Here is a 25280-nt window from a genome sequence, read left to right on the forward strand (position 1 = left end):
GCGTCATTTTTGACATTTGTCTAGACTTGTACAGTGAATGTGACTCAAAGGAACTCAAATCATTTTTTTTTCCTGGTAAAAAGACTAGGACTCAGGCTTCTTTTAATTGTGAATTATAAATATTTTGTTTTTTACTATGGACTGCTGGTTGCTATTGACCTCAGAACGACATATTAATAAAAGTAGACTGGAAATGTGCTCACTAGTAGTAGCTTTGGTTTGACCTTAATTAACCTCAGAAGCACATTATTTGCTCTTCAAGCTAATATTTCATGATAAAAAACAGTAAAAAGACAAAGAAAATATATGGAAATATCATCAGACCTTCTTGGCGCTTATTATCTAGCCACAGATAAATGGAATTAATTTTTTTATTTGTAGAATTTACTCTCGAACACTGGAAGGCGCCATTTTCAAAGGAAAGTCGTCCTGGTTCCTCTGAAGGTCAGTATAAAAAAAAACTGTCAAGTTATGTACGACAGCTTGTTGTGGAGCACACGTTCAATATATCAACATCCTCCTGCGCGCGTCAACGATCAGGCGGATTATCTCGGATCCATCGCAACACTTGCGCACAAATAAGTGATTCCCTTCTTCACGTAGAACCGCCTGGACTGGACCATAAAACAAGTGTAGTCTTGACCAACATCGAGGGGGGAAAAAAAAAAGAAGAAGAGGATTCTTGGTGGATCCGTGGACCAGCTGCGCATCTGCGTGTTTCCATTACGCACAGAGCCAGAGCGCGCTCACATGTCTCTCCAGTGAGCCGGCGCGGGTCAGTCCGCCACTGGAGCCAAGACCTCCACTAACAGACTCATATTGACTTAAAAAATGGATTTCATCGACACCTGTATATCTCCACTTGACGGGAGAAGTCTCTCCGCCTCTGCAACCAAGTCCATCAGAATGTTCTAGACTATTTATTTTATTTTTATTTATTTATTTTTTAATTTCAAAAATCTGACCCTGGATTGTTGGAGCACATGGCCGCGGGGTCCTGAGATGACATGGATCTGGAAGGGAACGGCTCTTGTTTCTCCCGGAACGAGAGCGGCCGTGGACTTGGCTCGTCCTCCGGAGTGTCCACTGCGCTGGCCAGCGTGCTGATCTTCACCATCGTGGTGGACATTCTGGGGAACGTCCTGGTCATCCTGTCCGTGTTCAGGAACAAGAAGCTAAGGAACGCAGGTGAGACGGAAACTGTGGGGCGTTTTTGGATGTAAACAATTCCACGTGCGTTAACGGACACCGGGAGTCTGTATCCATTATAAACTATGTGTCTGAATATTGTTATTATTAAAGAAAAAAAAGTTTAAGACTAAAAATGATGTTGTTAAAGTTCATTTTAATCAGCTACGTCAGTAATAAATGTGTATATGTATTATTAAGGCTATGTTGACGATTTTAATTAAATAAATTAATAAATAAATACACATATATCCAGTTACTTCTACTGGTACTAGCACAAATGACGATGATGACTTTACTAATGATAATAAATTGAATTAAACAGTTTGTAAACGATTATTTTTCAAACTCTAAATAATACCACAACAAAAAAACAAAAAAAGAACAAAACATACCCCAAGAACATGTATTTCTGTACTCTTACTGCTTTACCACCATCTATTCCGACAACTTCTTTACCAAGTAAGTAAGTAAGTAATTTTTATTTGTATAGCGCTTTTCTAGACCAGGGTCACAAAGCGCTTAAACAATCAAAACAATATTCAATAAAGTATATACTTTAAAGATCAAGATAAAACTGATAACACAACAGGAGTTCCAGAAAATCAAGGAAAAGCCTGAACAAATAAAAACGTCTTAAGATGTTTCTTAAAGGAGTCAGTAGACTCCATCAAGCGCAAAGAGAGAGTAGACTTATACTTTTACTACAATGAGTGCTCTTGTTAAAGGGTACTTACCTATACTGTATGACCACAAATACTATCTCAGAAACACATATTAAAAAAAAACACTTCAACTACTGCTAAGACAAATCCAACTGTAGGAACTGAAATAAAACAACTAAAATCAAAATACAACAGCCAAGATTGATTATTGCTTCTACTACAAGTATGAGCAATAATATTGGTTAAAAAACTGCTAATGCAGTACTGTAAAGTACATTTTATCTGTAATTCAACTAGCACTGCTTCTGTAACTTAATTTCAACCAGATAATACACTTTTCATAATCCAGTTAAAATGGGTTAAATAGGTTTTCCATCTGCTCCAAAAACAGGTCATGGTATCCATCCCTATTTGGACACATTAGAAGGGGTGCTGGAAAGTACCCCTTTGTTGGATTTTCTGGTCCTGCTGGGGGACTTAAACGCCCATGTTGGCAATAGGAAGGTGTGATTAGAAAGAACGGTCCTGCACGATCTGAACCCTTATGGTGTTTTCTTATTGGTTTGGGTTCAAGGATCGAATTTGTAGTTGGGTTTTTGGACTTCAGGCCACATGCCTGGTGGCATGTTAACTCCAATGGTGGGGGAGGATGTCGGTCAGACCGGTCAGACTAAAGCGTGATCAGCTTCTAACATCTGGCGTGACAGTGCTTGAAACATGTCCCGGGGAAGGCAGGGGACATTGAGTATGAATGAGCCGTTCCTCAATTATTAAGGCTAGTGATTGGAGCTGTGGCCGTGTGGCGGCTGGTGCCTGTGGTGGTGGTAATACTAGAACCCGCTGGTGGAACACAGCAATACAGGATGCTGACAAAAGAGGCCGGTCAGACTTTTTGGCCTATGGGACTCTGGAGTCTGCGGATAGGTACTGGCGGCCCAAGTAGTAGTTGGATGATGCCATTGAGAATGACTTTGAAGTAGTTCTAGACCACCATCCTACCTTTCGTAATGTGGACCTAAGCACTGTCAACAGTGTGTAAAGTGCTGCTGACCTTGTCTCCGTTACGGAGGTGGTTAACCATTGTGTTATCTCTGGGTCATGGGGACCCAGTGGCCCGAAAACAAATGTGTTTGTAGTGTCATTTGTGTTGCCTCTGGATCAAAGGGGGAACGACCTCCACTGCTGCTTATGTATTTCTGGAAGTCACCTTCTGTAGCAAAGGTTCCAGGGGGTGGATGCTATACTTGCTCAAAAGTCAGTTCAGACCTTAATTCCTGAGAATATGGGTTGAAATAACAAGAGAAACAAAATACTTTTAATATAATGTACAGACAAATCTAACTTGAAACATATTCATTGTTGGCTCATAACGATGATGTCATACATAAGAGAGGGAGTCTGAAGAAAGTGGGTTGGACATTTGAATTAAAGATGTATCATCTATTGATGAAATCTACTTGAAATATTAACTCTTTGTCATATTAGTTTTGGGTTTATAAATCTCGAGTAGAAGTAACAAACACATTTGCAACTGTCATCCATGGCGGCCGTTATAAATCCTTTAGTCGGACTCCTATCACGGAGCCCTCCATTAATAATGAGCACATCTTTCCCCTCCATCATCCTCTATCCTTGAGCCTCTATCACAAATAAATCCTCCTGATATCAGGTGCTCATGACCACTGCAGGTACATCACCGAGCCATTTCTTGCTGAGGTTTTGTTGTTACACATGAAGCGCCGTCAGTTTGAAGGTGAACGGGAGAATTTATGACGGCCACTTTGATGCCGTTCATCTTCCACTGACATTATCTAATCATCGCTCAAAGGCTTCTCGAGGCTTCACACCCCTCAGTTTCCTCAGGACTCTGTAAATCCAACAGGAACATATGGACTTACGTACCTCACGACAGTAAATACAAGTAAATGCTGTTATAAAGGACACATTGAATGTGACTGATGATTGAGGACAAATATCTACTTTGGCTCTTCAGGGACAAGGTTGCCCTCAACAGAGCCCCTCTGCCCCTCCTGCGCCCCAAAAACCTCTCATCAGAAGTTCAACGATCGAATTCTTCATTGCTTATTACCTTCCCCAAGGAGATCACATGATTGTCACCTTTTTTTTTTCAATCTGTCAGGGTCTGTGATCCGTTTGACAACAGAAAATGTCATTTATCTACCATCATATGTGACCATGTAAAGGGTTAATAACGCTCAACATCCATACATAGTAATAATGTCTTATAGATTAAAACTACTTTAACCACAATATGTTCATTTTTTATCACTTTCTTTACTGATCTGAAGTCTAACTTGCTACAGTTGGATTGACCCTGACCATGTTCAGGCATTGATACAGTCACATTTTTCCTTTGTGACTTTGAGAGCATGACGCAAAAAAATTAAATACTAAGTAACTTGTTTAAGAATATATCACTCTTATATTACTGATGTTGAGTCCCGAAAGGTTTTATTTGTTGAAATACTTTAATAAATCAAAAGAAAATATTGGCCATAGAACTGATAAGAGTTTGTTGTTGTTCATCGTTTATTTTAATATTCTGTTTTTTACATTGGTTTACACTAGTTATGTACATTGTATCGTACACTTTCCAATCATACACATTGAAAACAATTTTATATACATTTTAAATGTACAATCTACAAAATTACAACCCATTCATTGCCAGTGTTGTAAACACAACTTAGGACTTTTTTTGTGGTGATGACGGCACATAATCGAATAAATGAAATACATATAAATAAAAAATAATAATAGATGAATTGAATTAAATATAATACAAGACAAAAATATACAATTATATGAAAGCATATACAATTAAATAAATCCAAATTAAAAATAGGTTAAAAAAAATAATAATAATCTGAAGTGTATGATAACAGCAGACGGGTAGAACTATTTGAGTTATTGCTCTAGACCGAGGGGATCAGTTCAAACAGGGTGATCGGCTGTCATGCTGCTTGCACACCATGACGTCCTGGTATCGTGCAGTACCTGCCGGGACGAAATGGGGCAGACCTGCAGTCTGTTCCAAACCGTAGCTGTTGCAGCAGAGTACCACACGGTGATGGAGGAGGTGATGCTGGACTTTAGCAGCATCGTCCGTGAAAGATGGAATTACCTTAGTTGACGCAGGATGAACATCAACTTTTTGGCTCTGTGGAGAAACTGAGGTTGAAAGGGATGAGGAGGCTGGAACTAACAAGATGTTCACCGTCTTCCCAGCGTTGACGTACAAGTTATTTTTTACTGTACCAGATCCACCTTTGATCTGTAGATTGAGTGTCTCCATTTTAGATAAATCCCATCAGAGTAGTGTCGTCCACAGACTCGAGGAGCACAGTAGCGGTTTGTGTACAGGGAGAAAAGCAGGGGAGAGAGAACACAGCCTTGAGGGGTACCAGTACTGAGAATATGGTTTATGTTCCCCCAGCTTGACTTGGTGCTTCCTGTCTGACAGGGAGTCGATGATCCATCTGTTTGGACGGTTCAGATTTCCACTGTAATCTAATAATTATCAACTATAATTTAACAATTTTTAGTTGCAATCAAACAATTTTCATCTTTAATCAAACTTTACATAATAATTAAACCATTTGAACTTTAATTAAACATTTTTCCAACTATAATCGAACAATTTTTTGAATTAAATGAAACCATTTTCTACTCTGAAGAATCAATTAAAACTAAAACAATTTCCATTTGATTGAAGAAGAGTAGACCAAAGAACAGTGCTCTTCAATTCTTCCCGTCATTCATACTTTTCTATTGCACTGAACATTAAGTCAAGATACAATCTTGATGTATTACTACATATGACTGAATGCCTCTTTATCTGCGTCATGTGATCATTTTGATCCTTTGATGCCACACATTTTGATTTATTATGGTGTTGAAACGATTATTTTCATCAGTATCATCTCAAACCGTCTGTGATTATTTGCCCGATTATTAGTCAAACTTGATTTATCTCCACTTAGAACAAGAACTCTTTTGTGTTTTGAAGTGTCAAACTGCTACTGGAATCGTATGTCATCGGGAGTAAACAAATGTTTTTATGTAACGTGTGGAAGGGGAAGCTGAGTTTTTAAAAGCTGCCAACAACAAAATATGATCTCTTTGGTACGTTGTGTCTTGAAATCAAGTTACGCCTGCTGCGGCTTTTTTTTCACATCAGCTCAGTCGTGGACAGCTATACCACAGCGGGACTCTTATGAGCGCATGTGAATTAGGACTTTACTGGCGATATAATGAACTCAATACATGTCACAGTTTCACATTAGTTACGCAACATGTTCTATGTCCAAACACAAAGCGTAGCAGCCCATACAATAATTTGATTACCCCCTTTTTTTTTCTTTTTCTGGCCAACAAATCACACAGCCGGCTGGACTTAAACAAGAGAGCTTGAGTAAATGGCCTGTTCCGAAGTCCTCGCTGTTGAGTCCCGGCGTCGGGTCGGCCTCCTTTCCAGCGCTAATTGGAGCGACTGGCAGGACCAGTCGCACGGTAGATTTCAGCAGAAGTTCATCAGTTAAGCCTCGACACTTTACCAGATTCATTTCATTAATCATTTCTGCGGCTGTCCTTAAACGACAGTCGTAGGGCAGATAGTCCATCGACGAGCTGACACCGTGTACTGCGGCAGCTATTAATAGGTATTCTGCCTCATCTGAAAGTTTAATTGTGGAGTTTGTGCGAGGAGAGCTTCACACAGTGGCCGGAGGCAAGGCTTAGGTGAACAGAAGAAGTCCATGATGAATGTATCGTCTATATAAAAAGTACGCCTTAAGGCTGAAGTCGTTCTTTAGGGTTGGATACAGGCTTCACTTTGGACATGGGGCAACTATGTTAACTATTTCAACCAGCTGTGATGAGAGTCAAGTGTGTTAGGAGTTCAAACTAAATACCAGAAGTTAACCCAGTTCTGGTGAACAATGCAAAGATTAACATTTTTGTTTTGACACGAAAATAGCATTAAAATACCTTAAAATATTCCCTATTTATTCTTTTAAGTTTTATTTATTCCTTAAATGTCCTTTTAATACAAACAAAAAAGGTAGAATGATCTGACAATTAACTGTATTCTCATTTAACTATAAACATATTAATTAAAAAACAACCCGATATCTAGCAGATGGAGTTTGTTCATCTTGTCATAAGTATTTTTTTCTTCTAATATTTCATCACGTCTGTTTTAGAACTCAACTCCAGCGGCACAGATCTGCTGACATTTACGAGTGATGCTTTCATCTCCTCTGACAAAAGGTCAGCTCACTAGTGCAGATCTCATCTCTCGATCTTTAAGTGATTCTATGCGATTTTAAGTCCAGCGACGCCAGTGGACTAAAGTGGTAGTGTTTAGCTCGAAGGGAGACCAAATCTCCCATGAGCACTCGCTAAACGTCGGAAAAGTTGCCATGTCCCGGTTAGCAGCGGTGGGATGAATTTTCTGTTTCCAGACTTATTGTCTGAATGAAGGAATGATATCGATGAGGTAATAAAGCAGATTGTGGATAATGAAATATGATATGCATTATGATGGCTTTGTAAACAACATAACTTTAACTTTGTACCATAATTCGCGATATGTAGCATCTTCACACCATCAAAATATACAAAAATATTAAAAAGGTACACAACTTGACCAAGGTCTCTACCAAACTCAAGTGACTTCAGCTTTCCATGGGAATCCTCCAGCCAACCATTATTATCAAGTGAAATTGCTTAAACTTAAAAAATATCTCAGCCAGAAAGCATTTGTGACTATATATATTCCAAGGCCAAGCACACATTGCCAAACCTGGCCTTGAAAGACCCAGAAATTCATTGTCAGGCTCCTCCTTACATCACTGATCTGATCCAGCCTTACACCCCAGCTCGGGCTCTGAGGTCTGTGGATCAGAATCTACTTATGGTTCCACGCACACGACTCAGGACCAGAGGAGAGAAATCTTTTCAGGCTGTTGCTCCTAAGCTTTGGAATAATGGGAAGTACCTGAACATGGCATCCATGTGGTTTCGCCCCGATTGCTATGTCAGAGCACTACAGTGTTTTACGTTCATAAGCTCCAACTGTTGCCTCACAATGAGTTTTGGGATGTTGACAACAAGACTAGGTCCTGTCTGAGGCTAGTAGCAAGGAGCCAAAGGAGTCACTGGTCTAAGTCAACCTGCATTCTCCAGTCCCGGAAAGTTTACAGGAGGGTGGTTTCTACTGTTGCATATGTCTTCTCTGGGAGTTTTCCAGCAACAGTATTAAAAAAAGGAGAATTGGTTGATTGTCTGGGCTTTGATGGCTAGAGGGCATGGTTAGTAGTTCTTCTACGGTAGTGACCAGTTAACGTAGGACCTGGTTGTGTCTCCAGTTATAAGGGACTTAGGACCAACTGGTTTTAAAGTCGGTGAAGCGTTCAAAGAAGTATCTTCGCCAAACCATTGGTTTAGGTGCTTGGGTGAGTCATTATGAAGTGTTATTTGTAGACTTTGGAGAATAAAAAAACACTTTGAATGAAGGTTAGTGTTAAGATTAGAAAGAAAACTAGTTTGGGAATATTCTAAGGACATACTGAACAACAATCTTCCTTCAAACTCTCATTTATTCAACCATACAAATATCTTTTTTGTTACTTGTGAATGGGTCATAAGTTTTATCGCCTCCCATGCAAAGAAAATTGATTAACATAGAACATAATATACGCACAGTAGATATTTGTATATTCTCCATAAATCCTCCGCAAGTATGTGTCATTCCACAAGGCGAACAAAACTTAACACAAACCCCCGGATCGCTAGGATTTTTGGCTGAATAAACTCTCTTTCTGGCAGAGAATTGGAACCTTATGCTCCGTTTTAACAGGTCTGCGGATTCTCACGAGTGTACAAATGCACTTCAGTCTCTCGTGGCTCGGAGATGTACAACAGCCATTCAGGGTGTTAACATGAAAGTTTTCCAGCGGGCGAAGCCGCTCTAAAAATAAACTCACGAAATGTACTCATGAGGAAGTGACAGAGAACTAAAACCTTGTAGTGGAGACGATGGCTGCCTGGGTGAGTGTGGTGTTTTGTTTTTGTTTTTTTTCGGGGCTAGAAAAGATAATTTGGGCTTTGTCGAGTCACACATCGTACCTCCTCGGGCACTTAACCGTCGCGAATAGAACACTTGGTGAGACAAGTCGGCGGAGTTAGAACAGAAGAGTGTTTTAATTGACAGCACGGAAGCATGAGGAATATCACTGCCGCACATTAGTCTTCCTGAAACCCTTAGCAACTTCTAAGACAATTCTAGAGTCCACAACTTCACGGGAAGAGCCTCGACTGCTGCAAACACGCTTGTAAATCCGAGAAGAAGAGATAGAAATAGATATTCATGTGTTGTCATTTCTAGCCAAGAACCTCAGCATCTTAAACTCTGACTTTTTGAACTCTGTTAAGAAGCTTCTCTTTCAATGAACGGAACATAATTTGGATTGATTGGATTGGCGTCCATGTTGACGTCCCCTGGCGCAGCTTGACATGACATAACGTCTGCGGTCGCTCCAGAACCAACAAACATCCCGAAGTTGTGTAGAGAAAATACCTTGAGTGGATTTTCGCAAGCAGATATGAAGAGTTTCTTAATGGGAAGACATGGGAAAGGTGGGGGCCAGATGCGACTCTTTGACTGTACTTATGTGGTCCTCATGAGGTTACAGTGGAACTATAAAAAGGATCATTTATCAATGTTTTGATGGCTAACAGTCCTTATTTAACTAATTTAAGTGATTAGAGATGAAGGCTGACGGTTTGCTTCCAGGTCGGGCGGGAGCCAACTTGTGACCTCTCCCTAGTGTTGTGTGGGTTTACTCCGGGCACTCCGGTTTCCTCCCACAGTCCAAAAACATACAGAGAACTTGGGGGAAATTGTCCATCGGTATGAGTGTGATTGGTCTTCGTATGCTTCGCCAGGGTGTCCCCAAACTCGAAGAAGCTGGGATAGGTTCCATTCCCTCTGCGACCCCCATAAGTGGTACCGAAAATTCATGAAAGTAATTAAAAAAAATAAATAAAAAAAAGGCTTTCCCTTTTGAGGTAATATTGGTGTTAAAAAAAAATCTAAATTGGGTATTTTAATTAATTTTACACAATAAAAACAAGAACGTAGCTTATTGAACTCACTATATCTTTTGCAAATGATTTCTTTGTTGTTGTAAGAAACTATATGAGATATCATTTCCTTTCTCAAAAATAAAACAAATGAAAAACTATGTAATATGCAATCCAATTACATGTTAAGCCTATATATATGGTCCCGTTTTATTCCCTTTTCATTTTTATGCTTACACATTAAAAGCTTATTTTATTTGTCGCTCATTTCTTTCCGCTAGACCGCCCCTAACAACAGTCACAGTATATAATGTGGCCCCAGAGTAAATGTAATGGACCGCCCTTGCTTTTGACTTTATTGTCATTTAAGTATCCACAAAAGCATACAGAACACAATGATGTTGCATTTTGCTCAAGACAAAGTTAGGTAAAAAATATTTAAGGATATTTCTGCGCATGTGCATTGGAATAAATAAGGTACAGAAAACAGTGTGGTTTATTCGGTATATATATATATATGTTTTCGTATTGCTTGTTATTTGAATCATGGCATATAGCGCTACTCTAGCAACGCGTGGACAATCCTTAATATTCTGGGCTGTCAGTGAACGATTTGAATCTCCTCTCGCTCACTTCCCCTCCACTCTCCATGTGCCCTCCGTGAGACATCATAGCAAGGGCTGAGGGCAAGTGAACAAGGGCAAATCAAACGAGTACTGACCATGGTCTTGTTCAAGAGTGAGTGAAAGATGAATCATTTTTCAATAGCGAGCGCGTCGTATCGAAAACTCGAGCCGTTAATGTGATTAAGATAAATAAAGGAACAGAGGTTATTGTCGTGATCAATTGTTGACTAAAGCCCTATTCACACGGGATAAGTATTACCTTGGGACCTCTGTGTTTTATAAATCCACCCCCCCTCTGAGTTATTTTAAGTTCATTCACACGGGATAAGCGATGTAAAATAGTTATTTTTACTGAAATAACCTAGAGATACAGATCTAAAAAAGGAGCGCAATTACTGAAAGAGAAGATAAGTGGACAACCGTTTATTTTCTTTCGTTTCGCAACTTGTGCAGACGCTCAACAGCGAGAGTGCTGCCCTTCAAATAAATTTGCCCCAACATTATTCTAACAGAAGAGACAGTTTGTTACAGTGGTGTAACCGAGTGTATTCGTGTGGGAAACAACGAGGCTGGAACTTAGTTTGTAGCTGTGCAGCGCGCACTTCTTCTTTACTTTTGTCATGTGGAACACATCCGCCAACAACAACGAACTCGATCTACTTCCTTTTTCAACACCTTCAAAATAAAACAGCGGGAGTAAATATTAACACAATGGCGACTCCCTAGAAGTGTGTAAGAGTGGCATGTATGCGGCATTCAGAATTAGAAACACAGACATTCAGATTCACACAGGATTAGTATTATCACCCGACGTCTGTGTTTGGTGAATTACAGTAGGTATTTTGCGGCGGAATTATTACATTACAAATCACAGACATGGTGCATTTACACAGGATTTAAACTCAGACATTCTCCGTAATTATAACAAATTACCAGAGGTCCTCAGGTAATACTTATCCTGTGTGAATCGGACAAATGACAGTAAAAAAGGGTTAAAGGAAAATGAGTTTGATGGGAATAAGCTACTGTTTAGGACAGTTTGGTAAATATAAAAATGGTTTGACCCACGACATATATTGCTAGAGGGTCCAACTGGGGGGAGGCCCCAGGGCAGATCCAGAATAGAGTTTGGTGTGACCAGAATAGCTGCAGGATCTTAATGTCCTTAACTGTGCTTTAAGGCTCCCTCAAGACAACTTCAAACAACACTTTGTTTTATACTAACCTTTCTTTATAATGGGTTCCATTAAAAACCACTCAAATGCTACCACTTTATTTTATTGTCTGTTTCATTTAAACAAAACGTGACTTGTATATCGTTAAATCTTTATATTAAACAAATGAATTTGTTTCGGCATCAGAATATCCACATGTGGTCATCAGTGGGCATCAGGTTGACCTTTGACCCCGCCCACAACAGAGTCAATATGTGTATAATCCAATTGTGAAAAGAACCTTAAGTGCTCCGAGTAAATGATTAATAGAGTGCATGTGAAGGACAAGATGAAGCAGGAGTTCCAAATTCGGGGCTGCAGAGAGAGATGCCTTGGCGCCGCCCAAGTAAGTTGTGTGACTCGAATGGAAATCCGTGTCTTGATTTCAAAGAATCACCGGATCAGAATGTAGAATACCATTAAGTCGAAGATAGAGCCAGAGATGACGCACCAGTGTTTTCACTAAATATAACGCCAAAAATTCCCAAACACAAGATTAATCTTTGATGAAAGAGTTTTTTTTTATTTTCAAAACAAAAATGCTATTTGTTCAAACTTACTTTTCAAACATAACATTTTGTTTCCAGCACACAAATTGGAAAACGCTTCAGGTCTAATTAAAAGTTACACAACCACCCACTTAGAAAACTCTATAAATGTCTAGAGCAAAACCAGCTGCACTCACTTTAAATGTGCTTGCTTTGTCGAGAATCAAATGTTTAAGCCCCTATTGTTAAAAGAAACTCTAAAAATCCTGGTGTAAAAGTTACATCTTTAGCTGAATTACTTCGTGAAGGAGTCATTTAACATTATGTGCAAATAAATGAGTGATTGACAAAATACACTGGGCTTATGATAATAGTAATACAAAAGTAAAACACTATATACACATAATTGTATGTGATTATAATCAATTATGATGCACATGCTTGTTATTCATCTCAGAAATTACCTCCATTAAAGACATTATGTGATAGTTTTAGAAAAATACTCTAAGAACAAGAAACTTTTTTTTTTAAATTTGATTTCCTAATTTGCCATCTGGATACAAGATGGATTAAAAGGATTTTTCATATTCTTTCAAGCAAGATGCAGAGCAAACTCCACTGACTATCATGGTTTGTATGGACACAATTTAATATAAACCAGTCAACACACAAAAACAATCATAGTTCACAAAATGTCAAAAAGTCAATGGAATTTTGGAATAAATGAGTGAAAAACAGGGATCCAAGAATAAACAGAAAATAAAACACAGAGGTCAAAACACTCACTAGGAACAAAAAATTAAAAGGCACTGAGGTAGGAAGGCGAAAAACAAAATCCTAAAACAAAAACACGGAAAAACCAGCAGAAACACAGCAAATTAACATTCACACACAAGTCTTTGATCTGACATACTGGTCTGGAGGCCGAGGGTTCATAAGCTGCAGGTGATTGTTGATCAGCTCCAGCCGTGTTCTATTAATCAGGTTCATGTGGGGAGAAATGGGCAAAATAGGAGGTGCTTGTGCAAAAAAACCCCACAAATAAAATAGAAAACATGTCACTGACTCTCTTTTTATTTTATTTACTGCCACCTGCAGGCCAAAGCGGCTTGATTAAATTTGATTAAAAATATATTTAATTAAAATGTAAATGTATATAGATGGATAGGATAGATGGATGGATAGATTGATTTGTATTAAGATACATATTTTGAGCCAATAAAATACTATTTTTTCTAATAATTAACTGTACAAAATGATCATTGGTGACTCTAAATAGTCATGGTTCGACCGCAGCACCTTCAAAAATAAGCAGGAAATGAATTAAACTAGAAAGAGTGCATTTCCAGATAAAATGCAGTGTGAATGTTGACCCTGCTGTGCTGTCGAATTAGTATTAAAGTAGAACAAGTAAAATTAGTAGTTAAAGTAAAAGAAGTGGAATTAGTAGTAAAAATAGTTGTATAAAAGTAAAAGTAGTAGTAGAATTAGTAGTAAAAGTAGAAGTGGTAGTAGTAAAAGTAGAAGTAGTAGAAAAGTAAAAGTAGTAGTAGAATTAATAGTAAAAGAAGATGTAGTTGTAGTATTAGTAGTAGAAGTAATAGTGGAATAAGTAGTAAAACGTGGTAGGTCAAAGTGGAAGGAGTTGAAACATGAGTTGAAGATTGTCCCCATGGAAATGAATGCAGTAGAAAAAGAGAGAGTGGAAGAGATAAAAGAAAGATAGAACATAGCCCGCATTTCGGAAACGAGATAAAAGTTTGAACGATTATAATCGGCTTGAATTTGTGGAAGGAGAAGCGGCACGAAGTTCAGGTCAGAAGAAGGCAGGATCTCAATTGTGTGACTGCTTCCCAGCAGTCACACAATGACTAAAGCGGCGTTCGAGGCACGACGTCATCCTCATTGGGTTGATTTAAAGGAGCCAACAATACAGTGTGTCTTGACTTCATTACATTCATCTGGTTATCTGACAGACACCGTGAATCAACGTATTATCTCAAGTCACTTCCTGTCAAGCTGAGATTTACTTTAAAGGAAATGAACCAGCACTATCGTGACGCTGGATCATTCAAAACGTTGTTTTTTTTCTCCCTTCATCCGGGACTAAAACACAGAATAAAGGTGACAAAGACTTGTGATGTTTTGGTGCTCCTGCGTTCAGCTAGCATTACCTGAGGCTCCGCGAACATGATTCCACGAGGTAGTCACCACCGATTCGTCAATGCTAATGCCCTTGCCGAAAGGTAATTGTTGTTTATGACGACGTGCGTAACTAATGTAATTCCCTCTTCGCACGCGTAGCCGGTGTGTGGTCGTTTTTTTTTTTCGCGAATCCGTCTTGACTTTCGAAAGGTGACGGATACGGTGGGCAGGAATCAAACACTTGTGTGTCACATTTCCAGCAGGTGCGTTGAGAGTGATGGGATGCAGTCGAATGGGTTGACGGGGGAAACGTAAGCCCTGGGGATCGGCTTGCTCACGCAGCCATGCAAGTTGTCAGATTGAAAAAGCTTTTCTTTTTTTTTTTTTCCCGTTGTTGCGTTTCTCTTTATACCATCCCTTCTCTCCTTCATCAACCCTGACTGGGTTTTTCTTCCCCATAATTCAGCACCATTCATCTGGAAAGAACCTCGTGTCCATAAATATGCATTTTAAGCTCATTTTATACGTGCACGTCTATATATGCCCGAGCAAGATTCCATAAACTCCCGCTGCAGATGTGTACCAGGAAAGTACGATGACAAATATATCACCACAGGCTCTAAAGATTTCTCTAATGTATTCCTCCAGAGGTGACCTTTGGCTGGAGATTTATCCTTTTCTAGGTCTTCACAGATGTATTAACTCCAAATGAGTGTTTAGTTGTGCTTAAAAAATATGTGTAGTTCGGGGTGTTAAACTAAATCACACAAGGGGCCACTTTTTTTTTTTCTTACTGAACAGGACATTTGAATCTACTGATGTTTTCTTCATTTTGGAGGCTCGATCTCCATCAATAATCTCCAGGTTTCATCAGTTTTACTCTTAGATCATTACAGTTCCTTATTTTATCTTAAACACAGATTTTGTTGTAGGTCACCATATCATTATGAACATTTATCTACTTTAAATAAAGTAATAATAAAATATAATATCAAGCAATAAAATCAGGCTAAATATGCAAAAAAATATGATTTTATAAATCTCTATATGAATTTTCCCCAAAAATATTTATTCTATTCACATCCTTCCGCTTCCGGTGAGCCTTTGATCGGCTGCTTGAAACGTGAGCTCCTGCAATAATTGCCAAAAACAGTCGTTTTAACGACTACTTGTCCGGATATTATGCTCATATCACTTAAGATATGTCTCAAGCATCTCGGATCTATGATCGTGATGCTCTTTTCAACATCAGAGAGTCGATGGAGGACTTCACTCGCGACCGTTACCAACGTCCGGTGAACGTGTTTCCGGCTCCGCTTCTCATCGACTCGGACTCTGTGGAATATCGTTTGATCTCTCGAGTACCGGGCGATTTCCACAAGGGATCGAGTCGGGCTGGAGTACAGGTCAGGATGAGACGTGCAGTTGCGATCGCTCGGAACAACTCTGACGTCATCGAACGTCATCGGTGTTTGATCGACATCCCGCTCACTGTGTGTGACGACACATCAGCGCTGCCGTCTGTCCAGACCTCAACGAAAGGTGGTAAGATTTTTTCATTTCCTCTCTTTAATTCGACTTTTACAACCCCTCTCCCCTTTGTTGGGAACCCCTACTGTCTCTGAGCCCATCTCCTCTTGCTCAGATGACGTCCTTCCTTGTAGGCTTTTTATCAAAGTATTTGATGTAATTGGCCCCTGGGTTACCAATATGGTGAACCTCTCCCTTTCCACAGGGGTTTTTCCCAATGCATTTAAACATGCCATTGTGGAGCCTCTGCTCAAAAAACCAGGCTTAGACCCAACTGACCTCAGTAATTTCAGGCCTATTTCTAAGCTCCCTTTCTTGTCCAAGATCTTGGAGAAGGTGGTGTCTGTGCAGCTGTCTTTGTTCTTGGATCAGAGCGACATCCATGAGAAGTTTCAGTCTGGCTTCCGTAAACATCACTCTACGGAGACAGCTTTACTGAAAGTGTCCAGTGACATCATGATGTCGGCTGACTCTGGTAAATTCACTGTTCTGGTTCTCTTGGATCTGTCGTCAGCCTTTGACACAGTTGATCACCAGATCCTGCTGAGAAGACTAAGGGATGAAGTGGGACTGTCTGGGTCTGTGTTAGAATGGTTCTCATCTTACCTTTCTGGGCGCAGTTTTAGTGTATCTGCCAATCAAATGAGGTCTGAATCGGCAGATCTGTTGTGTGGAGTCCCTCAAGGTTCTGTTCTGGGTCCTTTATTGTTTTTGCTGTACTTGATTCCCCTTGGTAAAATCATTCAGAGATTTCCAGATGTTTCTTATCACATTTTTGCTGATGACATCCAGCTCTACTGCTCTTTTGACCCAACTGAGCCCCAAAGGCTGAACAGCTTAGTCAATTGTTTGCTAGAAATCAAACAATGGCTGAGTGAAAACACTTTACAGCTTAATGTGGACAAAACTGAAACTCTGGTGATTGCTCCTGATGATACGATTCCAGGGTTGAGTCAGTACTTGGGTGACTTAGGTCAGTCTGTCAAACTGAGCCTGAGAAACCTGGGTGTTGTATTTGATAAAGACATGTCTCTTGTTCAACACTGTAGAAAACTGACCAGAAACTGTTTCCTTCAACTGAGAAAAATCTCTAAACTTAGGAAAATGCTGTCACAACATGATCTGGAGCTTGTAATCCATGCGTTTGTTTCTTCTCGTCTGGACTATTGTAACAGTTTGTTTTCATGTCTTAACAAGAAGGAGCTGTCTCGCCTGCAGTTGATTCAGAACTCTGCAGCGAGAATTCTGACCCGCTCTAGTAGAAGAACTCACATTTCTCCGGTCCTTAAAACTCTTCACTGGCTTCCAGTTTCTTTCAGGATCAACTTTAAAATTCTGGTTCTTACTTTCAGAGCTATTCATGGTCAGGCTCCTCCTTACATCACTGATCTGATCCAGCCTTACACCCCAGCTCGGGCTCTGAGGTCTGTGGATCAGAATCTACTTATGGTTCCACGCACACGGCTCAGGACCAGAGGAGAGAAATCTTTTCAGGCTGTTGCTCCTAAGCTTTGGAACAATCTTCCTCTCTCTTTGCGCTTGATGGAGTCTACTGACTCCTTTAAGAAACATCTTAAGACGTTTCTATTTGTGCAGGCTTTTCCTTGAATTTCTCTAACTCATGTGTTGTTCTCGGTGTTGTCTTGATCTTTGAAGTATGTACTGTTTTGAGTATTGTTTTGATTGTTAAAGCGCTTTGTGACCCTGGTCTCGAAAAGCGCTATATAAATATATATTACTTACTTACTTACTTACTTACTTAAATACGTGTTTGAGGGTAAAGACATACTGACAAAAATGACTAAAGCAATTTGATACGAATTCAAATGTTCATTTCTTCGTGATCTTTTGACCACATAAATAAAGTCAACAGTCTAGGTCTGACTAAGAGTTATTATTGAAGATCTGTCTCTCCTTTGGACTTGTGGGAGAAGAGAAAGCACGCAAAGAGGTCTTAGGTATTTGCTTTAGACTTTACAAATACAAAACTTAGATTACCTTATAGAGTTACCGCAAGTTGTAGTTGTACCTACGACCTTCTTGCTCCGAGGCTTCAGCACGAGACACCAGGTGTGTATATCGGCCAGAATCTTACGATACGTATCGCAATACAGGGGTAATGATACGATATATTGCCATACTGTAAGAACAAGGATATATTTGTAGTATTGTCCGAGTACTTGACCCTGGTGTTGCATTATTTACAGACCACATGACTCTTGACAAAGGCGTAACTGCTTTCATTTGTTTAGGAAACAAAATATGTCCAATTATCATCTTTAAAAGCTTCCGAAGGCAACTGTATCCTCTCATCCTCAGTCATCACCGGGATCACTTTGTTCCTTCAGCTGCTGAGGATGTAGTGACTTCTGCCATCTAGTGGCTGGAAGTTAAATTGCAACAATCCTTAATCTTTGTATCCTTTTTCTTTGTGTTATTTTCTTTATTTTGAGTTATTTTCTACTACTTGCACTTGGTCATCCCTTGTACTTTGTTCTTTTGTTTGAACTTTGTTCTTGTTTGTATTACGTCTGCTATGAACTTGAAATCCAATTCCCCAAAGTAGGGAAAGAGGGGTTAATAAAGTCAATCTAATCCAACACAAAAATGAATAAACGAAGCAAATATTTTCATGTTAATTGCAAATATATAAAGAAAACATATGTTATTTTGCTTGTAGCATGTTATTCAAATATAAGCCATAACACAACAATAATAATAATAAATAATTAAAAAATATACTGTATATATATATGAGAAAATCAGTACATCGCTGTTGAAAATAGATGCAATTTTGTGTGTATGGATATTTTCTCACACCCTTACTAGCCGCCACGTCCTGGTTTTTAATTTTCATCCCTGTTCATTTAAAAAATAGGAGGCATGTAGGTCAAGGTCATGGGTCACTTGCTTTTCCAAAAGTCGGAGCTCGGCTCTCGTCCAGGCATTTAAAAAAAACAAAAAACTGTAATACTGCTGTACTTTGTTTTCCACTCTGGAACAAATGGCGTTGGTATGTTTGGCTGCGATAAAGATCAGCTGTTCCAAGTTTATTAATTAAACAGCAAGTGGTGGATGATTCATCGTGTGTTTTAATAATGGACGACAACAAAACAAAAGGATTCATTTGGCCACTTAGCAGGACCTCCCCCCCCCCCCCTCTCTCTCACCCGCCTCCCTGGACTGGGCTTCAGCACTTACCTCAGTGTCTCTGGACGATACAGGGTGGGGGGAAAGCAGGGTTCAGCCAGGGAGAGCTATTAGCTTGGCTTGTCCGGTGCGCGAGCGCTGCGACGCTGTCAGCGAGGAATCAAACCTCTGCACGATGACAAACGCACACAGCGAGCTGCGCGAGCGTCACAAATACGATCTGACAGATACGCCCGGCGAGCTGACTCCGGGACGAAAAACAAATGCCTTCATTTTCCTCTAGACGGAGGAGGTCGCCGGCAAACCGGCCGTGAAGCTACCCCGATATGTAGCCATTAACGCGATGATTTAAATTGGGTGTGTGCGGCGACTGAGCGGCAGCAAGAGATGAGAACGAGATTTGTGGCTGCATAGCAGAGAGAGAGAGAAATCATGGCGAGGTTTTTGAAAAGCGAAGATCGTGGCTGGTGTGTGCTTTAAATCCCCCCCCCCCCCTCCGCCCCCATCAGGCCTGTCGATCAACGCTGTTGTTTCAGCTGTTTTCTGGCCGAGCAAAAAAGCTTCAGCGCTCGCGTTAGACTTCGGGAGGGGATTCTTGTTCATCAGACGAGGCATCAGCGAGACGTCTGCCGCCGAAAGTGAGACACATTCCTTGCAGACGGAATTCATGTTTTGACCTCAAACTGAGGTGAAGGCGAAAGGAGGTGGAGGGTGAAACTATTTAGTTGTATCTCAGCAGGTCGACGTACCCCACAGTTTTCGTCGCTTAAATGTCCACCATAGAGAACAATTTAAAAAACACAGCAGCGACGTCAAGGCGATGATGATACACGATTGTCTGAGGGGGAGATTTACTGCGACAAACTGGTCACAGAGAGCACGTTCTTCATCTTGTACTTTATATCGGTTTACAGTGTTGGTTTTTCACATTTTTTTCACATTTTCAACTATAATCAAACCATTTTCAACTATAATAACAATTTTCAACTGTAATTAAACTATTTTCAACTGTAATAAAACTATTTTCAACTGTAATCAAACAATTTTCAACTGTAATAAAACCATTTTCAACTGTAATCAAACAATTTAACTGTAATCAAACTATTTTAAACTGTAATCAAACTATGTTCAACTGTAATTAAAACATTTTCAACTGTAATAAAACCATTTTGAACTGTAATCAAACTATTTTCAACTGTAATTAAACTATTTTCAACCGTAAAACAACAATTTTCAACTCTAATAAAACCATTTTCAACTGTAAAACAACTATTTTCAACTGTAATTAAACTTTTAACTGTAATCAAACTATTTCCAACTGTAATCAAACAATTTTCAACTGTAATCAAACCATTTTCAACTGTAATTAAACCATTTTCAACTGTAATTAAACTATTTTCAACTGTAATCAAACTACTTTCAACTGTAATTAAACTATTTTCAAATGTAAAACAACTATTTTCAACTGTAATTAAACTATTTTCAACTGTAATCAAACCATTTTCAACTGTGATTAAACTATTTTCAACTGTAATCAAACTATTTTCAACTGTTAATAAACTATTTTCAACCGTAATCAAACTATTTTCAACTGTAATTAAACTATTTTTAACTGTTATTAAACTATTTTCAACTGTAATTAAACTATTTTTAACTGTTAATCAACTATTTTCAACTGTAATAAAACTTTTTTCAACTGTAATTAAACCATTTTCAACTGTAATAAAACCATGTTCAACTGTAAAACAACTATTTTCAACTAAAATCAAACCATTTTCAACTGTAATCAAGACATTTTCAACTGTAGTTAACCCCAGTGGCGGGCAGTGCATTTCACACATAGGCCTTCAGTGGCGCACGTTTGAATGAATCCACCTCTCAATAACTACTTTAATATTTTTTATACACCACAGGGATCTGACTGTGTACTGTTATAGGTCAATAAGACGTTTATCATCAAATGAACACAACATCACAACGGTAGCTGTGTGGTTTCCAAAGCCAGGACACACACGCTCACACAACCATTTTCAACTGTAACCAAATAATTTTCAACTGTTATCAAACCATTTTAACTGTAATCAAACTATTTTTAACTGTTATCCAATATTTTTTAAAATTGTTATCCAACCATTTTAACTGTAATCAAACTATTTTAACTGTTATCCAATCTTTTTTTTAATTGTCATCCAACCATTTGAACCGGAATAAAATTCATGTTTAACTGTAATCAAACCATTTAATTGTAATTATACAGTTTTAAACTATAATCAAACCACGTTCACCTATAAACAATTTCAATCAATAAAGTTCTACCTAACCTATAATCTAACCATTTTCATTTGTAATCCAAACAATTATCAAATTTAATCCAAACGCTTTCAACTGTTATCAAACAATTTTCAACCGTCAAAGTTTTTTATAGATTGAAAGGGAGCAGAGGAAAAAAAGTTCTTATATATTCTGACACTTATAGACATTTCTATTTACTTAGTACTATTGATTAATGTTTATTTATTATTGAAGACCACTCATACACTCAAAATAAAACAATTTAATTGAGATTTAAACACATCTATGAAACAACGGGGCAAATACAAATAAACAATATATTCTCTTACGCTCAAGAATTCAATACAGCCTCGTGATATATATTAGATTGAACGCTGCTGTTGCACAACATCACTGTGACAGAATCTGGCCCGACTGTCCTCCTCGATGGCTCGAACGTCTTATCTGACAAAACACTTCAATTTGATTTATTATTCTTCCTCGTCTCCTGCAGAACCCCCCACTCCGAGCAGCTGCTCTGCAACAACATCATTTTTTCTTTTTCTTTTTTTTTGTTCTGATTAATTTCTTCTGAGGAGATCCAGTGTCACACAGCCTTCAGCGCTGGATCTCCAGAGAACAGGAACCAGTTCTGATGCAATCAGACGCCAAAATCAATCATGTTCATCTGGGCTACAGACCGGAGCGATCCCAGCGGGTACATAAGTACTTAAACGCAATTGTTTTTATTGGAAATAACTTTAGCTGTTGTTCATTCGATCGGACAGGTTTGACGTATATAATGGTTTATAAACGAGAGATGATGCAAAGCAAACGTAGAATGTAAAGCTTTTACGGTAGAATTCCGAGAAGCTGAGGCTGAAATATGGACCCACAGAGGAGCCACACATGTCAGATGGAGATTTAGAGGGAGCTTAACTGAGCATCACTGCAGTGATTCTTCACTTCCTGCTCATGAGTGGATGTGTGTGTGGCTACAATGGATGGATGTGTGAGTTCAATTCTGGTGTTTGGAACACAATGGTAATGAATTAGGATTAGATTAGTTATCCAATTGATTTCTAGTCCAATTAACTTTTTTAGGCAAGGATTAGCAACACGAGCGACAGCAGTTAGAAGACATGCAACTACCGTATTTTCACACTTCAATGTTATTTTAGTTACCGGAGTAATACTACAGAGCCCCGCGGATTAATACTTCATAGTCTCAAGGGTAATTATACAGAGTCTCAGTATCAAGGAGTAATACTTTATAGTTTCAAACAGTAATACTATAGAGCCCTGTGGAGGAATACTAGAGAGTCCAGAGGAGTAATACTGCAGAGTCTGAAGGAGTAATACTACATAGTCTCGAAGGGTAATAATACAGGATATCAAGGAGTAATACTTTATAGTTTCAAGCAGTATACTACAGAGCCACGCAGAAAAATACTACAGATTCTCAAGGAGTAATACTACAGTCTCGAGGACTAACACTAATACTATAGAGCCCTGTGGAGTAATACTGCAGAGTTTCGAGGAGTAATACCACAGAGTCCCGTGGAGTAATACTACAAAGTCTTTAGTAGTAATACTACAGAGTCTCGAGGACTAATACTACAGTAGAGTATAAAGGAGTAACCTACAGAGTTTCGCGGATTGATACTGCAGAGCCTGGAGGAGTAATACTAAAGAGTCTCGAAGATTATACACAATTATACACAATAATGTGTATAAACTTATATTGCTCTCAACAACCGGCTCAGTAACGGTGACCTAAACATAATGCTTTGCCGCCCAGTCAACCAATCACAGCTGTAATTCACTTTTGACATAGCGTAAAATTATAATTTAGTGTACAGTGTTAGAATAGCCAATGAGTCGTCACTAAATATAGCAGTGTATAGAAAGGCATCATGGGATTGCACCATAAGTAGGGTTGGTATGGTAATATGACCTTGTTGATTAGCTTTGCCGTTCCTGACTGTTGTGTGCGACAACAGCAGCAATCAAATCTGCAGTAACAGGTGCAAGAAAACATCAACCTCGTAATAGCAGGAGGACATTAGCAATAGTAATTGATTTATTAGGAATAGGACGACTGTAAAAGTCAACTGGAACGTCTTGAGCATTCACTTCCTCTTTGCTTACAGGAAACATCTTCGTGGTGAGCTTGTCGGTGGCAGACCTGGTGGTGGCGCTCTACCCTTACCCCTTGGTGCTGATGGCCATATTTCACAATGACTGGACAATGGGCGACTTGCACTGCCAGGCCAGCGGATTCATAATGGGTCTCAGTGTCATCGGGTCCATCTTCAACATCACGGCCATCGCCATCAACCGTTACTGTTACATCTGCCACAGCCTGCATTACGACCGCCTGTACAGCCTGAGGAAGACCTGCTGCTACCTGGGCCTCACCTGGCTGCTGACCGCCCTGGCCACCGTGCCCAACTTCTTCGTGGGCTCGCTGCAGTACGACCCCCGCATCTACTCCTGCACCTTCGCCCAGACCGTCAGCTCGTACTACACCATCTCCGTCGTGGTCATCCACTTTCTAATCCCACTGATGGTGGTGTCGTACTGCTACCTGAGGATCTGGGTGCTGGTGATCCAAGTGAAGCACCGTGTAAAACCTGAGCAAGGAGCCAAATTAAAACCTAGCGACGTACGGAATTTTCTCACCATGTTCATGGTGTTCGTGTTGTTCGCCGTGTGCTGGGCGCCGTTGAACTTCATAGGCCTGGCGGTCGCTATAAACCCTGCCAAAGTCGCGCCGTACATCCCGGAGTGGCTATTCGTCACAAGCTACTTCATGGCGTACTTCAACAGTTGTCTTAACGCCGTCATCTACGGGTTGCTCAACCAAAACTTCCGCAAGGAGTACAAGACAATCCTCCTTGCGCTTTGCGTGCATCGTTTGCTGCTGACGGAGACCTCAAGATGTGCCACCGAAGGTCTGAAGAGCAAGCCTTCAGCGGCCGTGACAAACAATAATCTAGCCGAGATAAATGTATGAACTCACGTCGCTGTATTGACTCACTGTGTGCCTTCATATGTTGCTTTTTCCTTCCTGTAAAAAAAATGGTTCTGGGGGAATCGTACGGTTATCTCAGCTCTGTGCCGCTCACCCGTCAAAGCCTGCATTGTATTTCATAAAACTGTATAAATATCTACAGGTCTTAGTCAGTTGAGTTGTTTCGTAGATCCTAGAATCACGATGTAGCTTGTAGCGATCACGTATGTACTCTATATGTCCAACATGATTCTTCGGTGTTTCACGAACCTTCAAATATGAATGTTTTTCTTCAAAACAAACGCTTCAGCAGTATCAAGAAAACCAAAGCTGGATTGTTTTCTTTGAAAGCAATCGGTATTTAAAATCCAAATCTAATCTAAAGTCCTTCAATATTGGGGATTTAACGCTACCGCTTGGCTTGCAGTGCTAAGAAAACATATTATCGCCTTTATGGGCCATTATGAAAATTGAATTGTGAATTTTATATTGAGTGTGAGTAAGTAAATTAGCTTTTTGTTTTATGGACTATTTAAGGCTGTTACAGTGTTGCACTCTGGGCAATTGCAAATCTCTCTCTCTGGGGGGTTGTTTGATGAGGTTGTTGCTCCACTTTAAATGTGTTAAAAAAAACAACAAAATAAAAACAAGAGCAGGCCTTCTGTGTAATCGGAAAAAGTGAGTGCCTTCTTTGAGTTTCAGATTTTAATCTACTACAGCTCCTTGCCAACCGGTCTTGTAAATGTAATAAGTGTTCAACAAATTTTCTGTTTATCTGGGTCGAAACTTAAATTTAATGTGTCACATTTGGTTCACCGTGGCTCATTTCGCAGAACCAAACCATGCACGAAAGTTAAATAAAAAAAAAGAGAGCTTAT

The 25280-nt window shown here is 39.5% G+C and overlaps 1 protein-coding gene across 1 annotated transcript; it reads left to right on the forward strand.

Annotated features, from left to right (window-relative positions):
- The first annotated feature begins 450 nt into the window (after positions 1 to 450).
- mtnr1c (melatonin receptor 1C) lies at positions 451 to 25070 on the forward strand. Its single transcript, XM_087798903.1, has 2 exons — positions 451 to 1188; positions 23540 to 25070. The coding sequence occupies exons 1-2, from the start codon at positions 1008 to 1010 to the stop codon at positions 24403 to 24405; spliced, it is 1047 nt and encodes a 348-aa protein (XP_087655029.1). The 5' UTR covers positions 451 to 1007; the 3' UTR covers positions 24406 to 25070.
- Positions 25071 to 25280: the final 210 nt, after the last annotated feature.

The sequence above is a fragment of the Callionymus lyra genome, chromosome 9 (assembly GCF_982586985.1).
Source record: "Callionymus lyra chromosome 9, fCalLyr1.hap1.1, whole genome shotgun sequence".
Taxonomy (NCBI): Eukaryota; Metazoa; Chordata; class Actinopteri; order Syngnathiformes; family Callionymidae; genus Callionymus; species Callionymus lyra.